Here is a 12,615-nt window from a genome sequence, read left to right as displayed (position 1 = left end):
TGGTTACATACAAATATTATGCATTTTTTACGTTATATTATTTTTTATTATATTTGCCCTTTGGTGGGAGCTTTACTGGGCTGTACACTAAACATTTGTTGGGGAGGTGCTCCCTTTCATTCCCAATAATTTTCAGACGTGCTGAAAGCAATATTCTCCTTTATTTGTTAAATGAGGCTGAAATATTTGCACTCGCTGCTCATTAGCAATGGGTACGAGAACGAGTATAATCTCTCCCAATGTCAACAACGCATGGATAAGGATAATTAAAACGGCTGTTGGTAACAGTAGGCTTTAAAAACCAAATAAGCAGTTTAGTGATACTGGTGCTGACACACTGCTATAAGAACTCTTTATATTAAGCTATCAAACATTCTATATATTATTATTTATGAAGTGTAATACCAGGGCAAGGCAGGTTGCTACAATTAACATAGATGTTGCAAATTTTGGCAGAAAGCAGCAAAAGTGATGCAGTCCCCATAGAAACCAATGAAACCCACAACTTACAATCTCTATGACTAGCCAAGGATGTGGGTGAATTAGTGTACACAAGCTAAAGGTGCTCACATCTGAGGCAGCGCGGAGCATTTAAGGTGCTTCTCTTTAATGCATGGACAGAAAAAAGAAATGCGATTAAAGAATACATAAGCAGGACTCCTGAGGATTGCCAGGATTCTTATTCAATCTTTAGAAAGGGTCCTTTCTTATAAACATTCCTGGCTCACCAGTGAGGAAACACTGCTATATTCTTAGTTTTAACCCCCAAAAAAGCTTTCCAGAAGCAGAAAAAGAGAAAGCCCACTAAGTTGGTCTATCTAAATATGGAAAATACATATTTTTATATGCATACTGTCTAAACAAGACAGATTCTCCAAATAAATAGTTTGCTTCCATGGTGTGGAACACAATCCAAAACCCAGAGCATCCCAAATATTATTTTCTACAGTACAGGAATAGAAACACATCATGGCTCAGGGTTCCTGGAAAACAGTCCCTGAAACAGGTATTCAGTAATAGGAGGCACAAGAAGCATTCACAAATTAAACACCAAATCATTCTATGCAACAAAGGATTGTGCGGTCCCTTCAGTTTAACACAAGAGACAATAACACTTGGAACCTTGCGTTTCAGGCGTGTAACAAGCGTTGGTGAAGCCCACTAATATGTAATAAGGCGTAAAGAACATTAATCTGAATCTACGCAATTTGAAGAAACAAGCGGCCGAGTAAATTTCATGTCTGTCGGGTCATTTCTAGAAAAACCCTATTTAACAGACAGCATGAGGAGTTTGCAGGATATATTCCAGGTCTCCCCATCTAGTCAGTAAAACATTAGAAATAGTATATATCTTTCACACGGAGCCTAGGTCGCTGCAGGCATGGGATGAGCGGCACCGGCAGTAGCTAATTCTGGGGCGATATCCTGCATTTTAGAAAGGACTCATGCATGTGTAGCTGTTTATTTCTTCAGCATGAGTAACACTTTCACTCAATTGATAAAAGCAATTCATTTCATTTACGCAATTCTACATGAAATGTAGGTGGAACTGTACCTTTAAATCTAAATGGCAGCTGGCCAGTCCCGTAAGACAAATCAGTAGAGTTTTACATGACTATTTAGTTCCCATCTTCACACTCCAATGAGGAATGCGTGTTAAGCAACACCTGGCGGAGCAGTAATTTAAACATTGCTGCAGCTTTTAAAACACCGGCTGCTTAAAATCATAGATCCAGGTGTTCATTCCATGTATTATTCCATTTATGTTTAAACCCTCAGAAACACAAAAAGGAGTCTGTTCATTTGCAAGAAGGAAAACTGAAATAAAAAGAGAAACCCACAGGGCATCTGTCACTTGTACAGGCCTTTTAAACATATTTTGGTAATCTGGTACATAGAACATGATCTTGTATGACCACAAATTAAATGAATCATACCTATGCCTGTGTGGGGGGGGCTGGTTAAAAGGCTTTAGAGTAGGTCTGTCGCCCAAACATTAAATTCATGAAACTTACTTATTTTTATATTTCTCAAATTGTTAGGAAGGTACACATCGTTCACGTGGAGTCTTCTTCTCATGCATTTCTTCACCAGTTATAAAAGTCAAGGGTAATCAAAGTAATCAAAAGTAAAATTAGGAGAAAGAAAATATTACTGGGTAAAAAAGTCCTACGCTTTCAAGCAAAGGGTACTGATGTACTGAATAATTATTAAAATAATTCTGTTTTGAATACAACCCTTTTACCCATGTCCATAGCCAACAATTTTCCATAGGTTTCGAGGCATGCCTGCTGCACATGACTTGGCAGTCCTCGGAGTATTGAATGTTTACATGTCAAACACTGATTGAACCTGTACAAAAGAAAATAAACCCTGAAATGTCTGAAATGGCAGCTAAATCCTGGAACATTTTAGTCAGGGAAAGCAATCTGTCCTTAATGTGTCATAAGCATTTTCTTTTTACATTTGCTATTTGTATAATGTAAGCCCCGTAATATACAGGAGGCGAGAAGCGAGTCGCTCTGCATGTCAAACAGAGATCACACGATAAACTTAAAGGCGTAGCCCATGGAAAATCATCTCCTTCAGCATAAAGCCCAGCGTTTTATACAATGATCCAGGTCGACATTGCCCAATTTTATTTTATTCCGTTCCAATAAACTTCCTTTATCTGCAGACCCGGATGATGTCATCAGCAGTCATGTGATAGCAGGGAGCTTCACCGTTCAAACACCACACAGGTTCTTTATTGCAATGCCAACGTTCCTTCATAGACTTCCGTTGGCGTCCAGCCGGGACAGTAAGACAGAGCCATTCTATCATTTGCCATTGGCAGGAGTCAGCATGTTTGTCAATAGGCTGGGCTAAGTTACCAGAGCTGAAACGCATACAAATAGCGAATATGAAAACATTATGCAAAATTGCTTGGAAAAAATTGAACACGTTTTCACTCTGGTAACAGCGATAAAAGATTGGTTGGAATTCCCCTTTCTAAATCATCTCCTCCCCCTCCCCCTGTGCATCTGTATAGGGAAACGTTAATACATTAAAAAGGTATTCTAAATGCACTTTAATGCCAAAGCATAACCTTTAAATTACAACATTTTTGCATTCTATGCATTTTCTGTTTTTTACCCGACCCCCAGCTATTTGCCTTGCAGGAGAGGCGTCTCATTCCTTATACCTTACTAAGCGCATTAACATGCATTCAGGTTCAGTGAAGTTGTTTGTGGCAGTTATCTGTGGCTTTAACTAAAAGTAACCAACCTCTCAAAATTATCTAGGCACAAACAGAAGATCTTGATTTATAGAAGTTTATTTCTTTTTTCAATGGACTAGAATGCTGTGTTCTGACATCACAGCACAGAAAACGGAAGCCAGCTGCTAATGTGCAAAGATCTATTTATTTCACAGCCTCAGCTTTTAAATATTATTGCTTAATACTTAATACGACTAGTATCCCAAAAAAAGAGGCAGAACTTTGGCCACTTTACTTCAGAACCAAGAATGCATCATCACAATACACTAACTGCAATAGCTCTCAGCCACCACAAACAATGCTGCTCCATTAACATTGCCTTCATATGATCAGCATGAGGCGAACATGACCGCTGACAGCTTGAGAACGTGAGGCAGCTGACACGGAAGGCGCTCTTAAGATATCCAAATGTTAGAACCTCACCAACACATTACAGTAGCGCAGGCGCTCATTCTACCGCACACACATTTTTCAGACACTCATTCTACCGCACACACGTTTTTTCAGACGCTCATTCTACAGCACAATTTCTTTCCATTAGTTTAATTTTAAACTTGAAAATGTAGCTTTAAATTTGCTTCCAATCAAATTCACTTAAGAAATAGCTTTGCGTTGCTTTGACTTTTAATGTATCGTTGTGAAGAAGCGTAGCTGTTACTGATGTTCAATATTAAAGGAAACAAACTTTCAAGATGTAGACCAGTGAACACTGATAGTGTTTGTAAATCTTCTTACCAAAACAAATATTCACACTGGCTATACAGGGGTATAAAGTACAAAGTCCAAAGTCCAAGCACCTTCTGCATCTAGTGCCAAGGCTTACACACGGGCCTTTGAATAAGCGCCTGGCAGCTTGAAACAGGCAAGGTGTTTGTCGCTTGGATTTCATCATTAACAGTCTAAATGACAAAAGGGATCACTGCCACTTTAAGAATAGCAGATGCCTGCAATGCCTCAGGCTATAGAACCCAGTCACTAGCTTGATTTACCGCTCCTTACTGAAAAACAGAAAACTGTGCATTAAATAAAATTAAAAAAACATTCTCAAGAATTCCAAAAAAAATTCAATGTCAAAAAGTAAAAGGGGACTTAACTTCTAAGAAGACAGAGGGGGGTGTTAAATATACAACCTACGACATAAGTACATTAGTTATAGAATTAATTGTGTAAGGAAGCCTCGCCTTCACAGCTATTAGCCTGTGCTTTTTATTTTGGATATAACATACCTAATAACAAAGACGGGTTCTCCTCAGAGAAACTAGGAACAGTGGCAATAGTTTATATTAATAATTTACAATAATACATTTAAGGGGGTTCCATTAGCATGAAATGATAATGCCGGGAAAAAAAAAATTATAACAATACGTATTTAGATATTTATTGCCGGAAGCTACTAAATCACACACACTGTACATTGATCTAAAATCATCCTTAACCCCCCTCCCCAATTCCAATATCCTGAATTTATCTTGAATGGCTTTTTCCCTTAAATAGGTTCACATCAAGATACATATAAAAAGGTATATTTATAGTTTTTAGTTGTATATATATCAAATCACACAGGCAGCAAAGCTGTCACACCTTATTAAGTTGGCCAATTATTTAGTAGAAGTCCTTAATAAACTGTAAAACAACGTTTTATAATAATATATATATATATATATATATATAAATATAAATAAATAAACGAGGCAAGGTTTTGTGGCTACACTGGTTATGGTTATATAGACTCATAATTAAGAGTATTTGTAAATACATTTTACAGGGCTACAAATAAATTCATAAGTCTTACAGAAAAGCTGTATTTCAGCAAATCAATATCCTCCTTGCCAATCAGACACTTGTGATGTTCTTAAGGTAACTAAAGTACAGATTTATATATTTAACGCATTTAATGGTTTTATTAATTGATATCATACAGCTCATTAGATCTCTAAGTTGTGCTTCTAAAATTCACTTAAATACACACATAACAGTTTATGTTTCATTGAAAACTAATAAGCCTCTAAATTAATTAAATGCAACACCCCAGAAAAGGAGTAATGTTAGGAGCAGCAATTATAATGTCTAACTTTAAACAAAAGCAGATATGGAAACCTAATAAATTATTAAAGCTGTCTCCATAAGGGAAGTCTCTGCTACAACTATAAAGACAACAAATTATAACAATCCCACAAAAAAATGAAACAGTCTATACCTAGATAGGACAACTTTTGTTTCCGTAAATCGTTACACGACACGTTACTTGTTATTTTGTTTGTATTCGTTGTACGCGGAATATAAAGGCGCTACATCAACCAGTAATAATAATAATAGAATAAAATATACGCATGGAGGAAAGCTGTTCATGCGTATCACCTAGCCATGGTGCAAAATATGTCTTCATCATGTAAGAGAAAGAAGAGAATCCAAACCGCTGTGCCAAATCACAGATACAAGCGCTGCCTAATAACTGGGATAATTCTAAACATTCACAGATGTAAGGACTGGTTCAATTCAAACGCTTTTCCCCAAACAAAAAAATGAATAAACCACGATGGGAAAATAAACCCCGTGATAAGGTGCAGGTTAGGCGTACAGAATGTACCGTTGGTCATATCAGGAATCCGTGTAAGGACAACGCTCGAGCCTCCGCGACGTATACGAGACATTCCAAACAAAAATACACTCAACTAGGATGCTGTGGCCGACGCTAGCGTCTGGCAAAGCTCAGTTATTGCGTTAGAGTGCGATATGTACACGACTACAAATAAAGTAAACGCACGCATCATCAATACATACAACTTTAACGTATTTATTATATTTTATTTTCACGCCATTGTATTCCCTAGTGCACTGTTATTTATATATTTCTACACACAGATACATTTTCATAGCTGGTTATTGCCCCATCCCCCAGACAGACAGCACCTGCCTAGCTCATAAGCCACCTCCCCCAACATGCAAACACTATAAACAGACGTGCACCATAACCGCTCGTCGTTACACGGCTTCTAAACCTTGGTCGCCTCTTGTGCACATCGCGCGAAGCTGTCCTCTAGCAGAAGAGGCTGTGAATACACACAATCACACCGCTTATACCTGCACAAGGTGCTGCTGCTGTGGCAGTGACAGATCTGTCAGCACAGGCATATCCCACCATGTGCAGCACAGGCCAGTACCGAGGAGCTCTCAGACCTTAATCACTGCTGGGTCTCAGATTCAGCAGCCATATGCACGCTTAAATTCCCTCACTGTATTGGCATCTACCTCTTCTGCTGGGAGACTGTTCTATTTATCTGCTGCCACCCACAAAGGCATGCAATGCATACAGGAAATTCGCAGTGAGATAATTAAACATCTATATTGCACAACCTATGCGACCCGGACACCTATTAAGTCTAGCAGCCCTACAGGGCTCAGCAGTCCTGGTACCAGATGTGCCGTCACGTGTGGCCCTCATTGGATGTAGATATTAGGCTGAACCCATTGCCTTAGCTTAGGAGGTCTTAACGCCCCTCCGCCCCAGTGTCCTAAATACCCCAGCGTTGTGTACTCACCCAGGCTACCGGCGAAACCGTCCATTTTGTGCTGGGTCCTGTGCGCGTCCTGTACAGACTGGCAGGAAGAGGCACCTTCCTGGATGGGGCTGAGATGAGGAGTTTCTCTCATTCAGTCAGCGAGGGAAGGCGCCGGTCTTGCTGCAGGCTCCGGACGCCTGACACGGGCTCCTGTCTCCCCCTCTCTGTCTTAGCTCCCGGTGCCGTCCGTGACCGTGCAGTCTATGTGGCTCGTCTGCTTCCTTCTGCTGCACCCTCAGCTCCCGCCTCTCTCGCTCTGCAATCGCCAGCCAGCCTTGCTGTAGTTCCACCTCTCGCTTTTTTTTCTTTTTAATATGAAAAACTTTATTGACACACGCAAAAACTCTACAGGTGATTTCACCACTTACATATAATTTTCCCACCATTTGCTGGGTGTTTGGTTTTGAACGGGACTGTTTAGTATTTGGTTGTCCTGTTCAGGAAAACTAAATGGTGGCAATATATTCCTTTGAGTGGGACTGTCCAATATTTAAGAGCTACATCAATGCCAAGAGCGGGGACATTTTCTCCTTCTGTACAGCTATGTCTTAATATGTATTAAAGTCATCGGCCGTTTTAAACTGTCTCTATTATTACACGTTATTATTATTATTACACATTTCAGTGTCCCCTAGCAGCGCTACTCAATCTGTTGGCACTATATAAATAAATGTTATGTAGTGCTAAGGTCCCTTCCAGTTGTCCATTTTATAATCTCCGACATGCCACTAAATTGGCATCTATCATGATATCCTCAAGTAACGGGCCCTTGGATCATCTTCCTTTTAGTCCAAAGGGAGGATTCCCTCTGGTAGCTGGAAACTTTGGGGAAAGTGTAAAGTGATTCTGGTGCAAAGTTTTACAATGAAAAGAACCATTAAATCTTCCTGCAGATTATACTATTCCTTTGGTTTCTGTGATGATAAAACCACTTTTCAAACTTTGCACCAGAAACCTTTTTTTATGCATAACACCCATTGGCTCTTACTTTTTGTACTGTTGTACTTACCATACTTTATGACAAAGCTAAAATCTGTAATTGGTTGGTTGTTATTATTTATTGTTTTATATAACGCCATCAAATTCCGTAGAGCTATATGTATGTAACATAACAATATGACGTACAGAAACAACAGGTGAGGATGGCCCTGCTCAAAGGAGCTTACAATCTTACAGTCGTTGACGGCCCCGCAAACTCTATGGGAGTGTATTATATGCCGGCATGCTGAATTACCTGTCCAGGCCAGACCTTATTATTTTTAAAAAGGCACGGACTCTGTTTTCCTCTTCTGTCAATCTATCTGGCAACACAAGGGGTTAAGGTACTGGGGAGAAAGCTGTTTTTTAATATATTCTTCATACAAAGGATTAGATATCGCCAAGCTCCACTGGAACAAATATATATAAAAGAAACACTGCTCAGGCATGTTGAGATGGTACCCGCATGTAATGTATGAGATAATGATCAGTGAAAGCTGAAAGGAAATACCTCTCTATTTTTCACAGAATTACAATCTGATAAGTAATATCCAGTTTCAGAGAGGTTTATCCAGTGCTCTGAAGCCATTTGTAGAATCACTTGTGGCTAAATGTAGTATGACGCACCCTCTAGAAATATAAAGAACTTTGGTATTTTAAAAATTTCCTCTGGGGATTCCCTCCTACCCAAGTCGCTGACTAGCTCAAAGGACAGCTTAGAAAATCCATATGATTTTTATGCTACAGGACCAGAGCCATTTTTGTATTTTTGCTATGTCTTTCTTCAACCGTTGTTTCCCTCTTTCTCATTTAGTGTACCTGCACAAATTATATATATATATATATATATATATATATATATATATATATATATATATAGGGCACATGTATGGCTTTTTTCAACCATGATAATATATGTAAGACATTATTTGTATGAATATAATTTCAATAAAAATATTTTGCCCTTAAAAACCACCCTATTTTCCTATAACATTTTTATTTATTTAAAATCTTCTTTTTATAGGTTTTTTAGATTTTCTTTTTGTTTCTTACCACTACCGAGCCCTAAAGCTAACCTTATCAAATCCCCCACTAACCCCCACCATGCTAACAACACAATATACATTAAAAGGAACATATAAAAAAAAATTATAAGGTTCAGGTAAAAATTTAAAAAAAACATTTTTTTTTCTTTAACCTGGGTCTTGGGATCGTGTAAATCACTATTTGTTAATAGTTGTTTTCTGTTTGTCTTTATTTTTTTATTTTTTTTAAATATTAAAATATATTAAATATTTAAATATCACATTCCATCATAGCTATGTAAATAAACCCCATGTCCTTTAGTTGTATAGCTGCCAGTTCTGGATTTTGAGTATTCTTCTTTTCATGCTTTTATAGTGACATATCTGACCTGCTGTCTCTTTATCCCTTGATACTAGTTCTGGCAGCGAGTTAGCCTCAGATCCCTTGACATTAAGACGTTCCACAGAGAAATCTTGGACAACTTCACAGTCAGAGATATTTCTGGCAATTCTGCTGGGAAAGAAATATTTTTTTGTAAGTCATAACTTCTTTTAAAAAAAATGGTACTCTGGAAAAATAATAGTGGAATACTGAGTAAGTTTGATTTTTTAAACTTAAAAAGATTGGAGAATTTAGATAATACTCCTAATATTTTTTCAATATGTAGAATCTTTTTAATTTTTTTTTAGATGTAATATTTTAGTGTTTTTTTGAAATTTTTAAAATTTTTTAATAGATGTATGTTTTTTTTTCTATTATCTTCCAAAAAAGAAAATTATAATCAAATTTTTATATTATATTTGAATATATATATATATCGTTAAAACGGTTTAATGGAATACAATGAATTTTAATAATTGCCAAAAAGGCCTTTTTAATGATCAATTTGTCTTTTAAACTTGGATTAGCGAACCAAACATGCTATTGGAACACAGAAGGGATGTTTGCAAGTCAACAGGTTTGCACGCTTATTAAGATATTCTGTTAAAATCAGCCGTTTCCAGCCACAATAGTCATTTAGAACATTTACAACGTCTGCGCTGTATTTCGGATCCGTTTCATGTCATTTTAATAGACAAAAATTTGCTTTCCTTTCAAAAACAAGGAAATCTTTAAGTGACCCCAAACTTTTGAACAAAAGTGTAATTCATGTTGCACAACAGAATATCTAATTTTTATAACATGGTTGTATATCTAATGAAGAATTGTTTGCTTTTCTTTGTGACATGCGGAACAGGAATTTTTTTAGTTTTTGACAGATGTAGTTAAAAAAATGATCTGTGTTCATAAAACACACTGATTATTCTCATATGCAACACTACAAAGCATTGCATGTTTTTTTATGCTGGGCTGTTTACATTGGAAATTATTCTACTTTCATATTCGACTAAAATAATGATAATTAAATACATTCTGCGATTGCCATGTGCTCACGATGTCCTATGACTTTGTGTTGACCAGGTTTGAGGAATTCACACACCAGCTGCGTTCATTCTGTTTTTGAAATGTTCGGCAGCTTATTAGTGGGAGGATGTGGTACCTACGTTATAAGTGTACCAGATGTGGAATGTAGGTGTTGAAACTATCGGTAGTTGGCTGTAGACTAAACATCAATGAATATTTAGTGAAAATTAATTCAGACCTTATAGAAGTAACAGCTTGGTAAATTTTAAGCTGTTTTATGACATTCAAACAAATTGAAAGTAGATAAGGGAACTGTTGAGTTCCGAAATCGAAGCAGGACCTTGTTGGTTCCAGAATTGATGAAGACTAGTATAGATCGAAACATTGTTAGCTCTCGGGTTAATTACTCTTTATTGTTTTATATGACGCCATCAGATTCCACAGCACTGTACAAAGTATAGACAGGACATAACAAGTATATAACGTAACAAGATGACATACAGAAACAACAGGCGAGGAGGGCCCCGCTCGAATTTTTGTCTATTAAAATGACATGAAACGGATCTGAAATACAGCACAGACGTTGTTAATGTTCTAAATGACTATTGTGGCTGGAAACACAAGAATACCGTATTTGCTGGATTATAAGACGAAAAATCCCCCTCGTCTTATAATTGAGGTCGTCTTCTGATCAGACCTCAAAAAAATGCGGCTTACCGGGCTTTGGTCACGAGCAGCGTCTCTGCTACTAGCAGCAGGAGAACAGGAAGCTAGCACAGTCCTCACATAACTCTACCTCCCCCCTCCTTCCTCTGGGGGCGGGGCCAGAGAAGTTGCTCGCACAGCCGGGCCCCTGCAGAAGTCTGCGAGTGGGAGATCTGCAGTTCAGGTAAGGGGGGAGGGGGGGTTTGATCAAGTATGTGTGATTAATGGAATGAATGAGTATTTAAATAATCATTTAAAAAACAGATTTTTTTTGGTTTCTGTGGCAACATCCCCTCCGTTCCTGCTATTGGCCACATAACAAAGTTATGTGACAACATTTTATATGGTTAAAAAGTTATCTTTAGCAAAGGTTTGAGCAACTTTGAGCATTCAGTGGTACAGGAAATGATTTTTTGATGCTGCATTTAATTATAAAAGTGTTAACCATAAGTAGAGTAGGTGGACAGTTTCATATGTATTCTTAAAAAAAAAATAAAAAAATAAAGCATGCACCTAAAGTGGAAGCTGGATCCTGGCAGCTGCAGCTGAACATCTTCTCTCCCTATGAATTTACAAGGGAACATCATGACAAAAGGGACCACTCAGCTATCACATGCATTTTATACCTATGATGGCTGGAGTGCCTCAGGGTGGGGTAGGGCGTAGGGGCATCACGGTGTTTATGTCTAAATTGTGTCCTGGTTAAATTCATTCTTCTAGTGTACAGAAGGTGAAGACATCAGTCTGACTTATTGCAAGGCACACACTACTGTAGTTGACTCAGGGTGTTTATAAACAGTTGAAGAGGAGCTGACAGACAGTTCCTGCTTCTTATTTTTTATTTGGTTTTGAACCAAAATAACATTTTTTTTTTCGGCCAACATATTCTGCAGAAACTTTTGGATCATAACTGGAATGCCAGAATGAGCCATGGAAATTCTAGCTGCAGTGATGCTTAGCAGTTTGAAAACTGGTTTCTGGTTTGGCCCTTTTTCACAGTAATTCCTTTGTCCTTTTTCCAGAAAATATTAAGTATCAGACATAAATAAAAAGACTAGATATTGGTTATAATCATAGCAAACCTAGAGTGCAAGATTAAACTGAACAGGACATACAAATACAAATGCATTGCTTATGGCAGAACCATACATGTCATTTACTGAAATGAAACTGGCACATCCTTCAATTTTTATATCATTCTACAGGAAGCTACTGGAATTTTCTGTGCCCCTGCCAATTATCTGCGGACCAATACAATCCCAAATCTTCACTAATTTCTATAATGTCTTACATACCTCCCAAGTGTCCTGATTTTGGATCACTGTTCAGCAGTAGGGATCATAAAAACAGCCCATTAGGCACTTGCCTTGTGCAGCCTATGGCCACTTGGCCAGTCTGGACCTGAATATTGGAGCAGCCCTGTATTTTGCTGATTTGAATTCATAACATAACAGGTTGTTTATTTTGTGTAAGTTCTTTAAATGCCATAAGGATCAGTGAAGCAATGCAAAAATACAACAGCATTGAATGTGAAAGTTAGTTTTCATACCACCAAACAGAAAAAAACACTAAAAAAGCTTTTAAGATGCAGCAAGATTTGGAGCTGTGCTCAGTTGTTACAGTTTGAAGATAGTAAAATGCTGATAACAAATGATTAGGCTCAAATCATGGTGGTTTGTAAAT

At 37.7% G+C, this 12,615-nt stretch overlaps 1 protein-coding gene across 6 annotated transcripts in view; it reads right to left on the bottom strand.

Moving 5' to 3' along the window:
• Positions 1 to 7,062, bottom strand: part of EML4 (EMAP like 4) — a 56,088-nt gene extending 49,026 nt beyond the window's left edge. For 4 of the 6 annotated variants that reach the window (XM_053458562.1, XM_053458564.1, XM_053458563.1 and 1 more), the window contains exon 1: positions 6,799 to 7,060. In XM_053458562.1, coding sequence (XP_053314537.1) covers positions 6,799 to 6,910 — 112 coding nt within the window. In that variant the 5' untranslated portion in view covers positions 6,911 to 7,060. Of the gene's footprint in view, positions 1 to 6,798 lie in introns of all 6 variants that reach the window. The other 2 variants (XM_053458567.1, XM_053458569.1) reach the window with 1 other exon arrangement.
• Between the last annotated feature and the right edge of the window lie 5,553 nt (positions 7,063 to 12,615).

Source organism: Spea bombifrons, chromosome 3 (genome assembly GCF_027358695.1).
Source record: "Spea bombifrons isolate aSpeBom1 chromosome 3, aSpeBom1.2.pri, whole genome shotgun sequence".
NCBI lineage: Eukaryota > Metazoa > Chordata > Amphibia > Anura > Pelobatidae > Spea > Spea bombifrons.
This window is presented reverse-complemented; position numbering and strand designations above follow the sequence as displayed.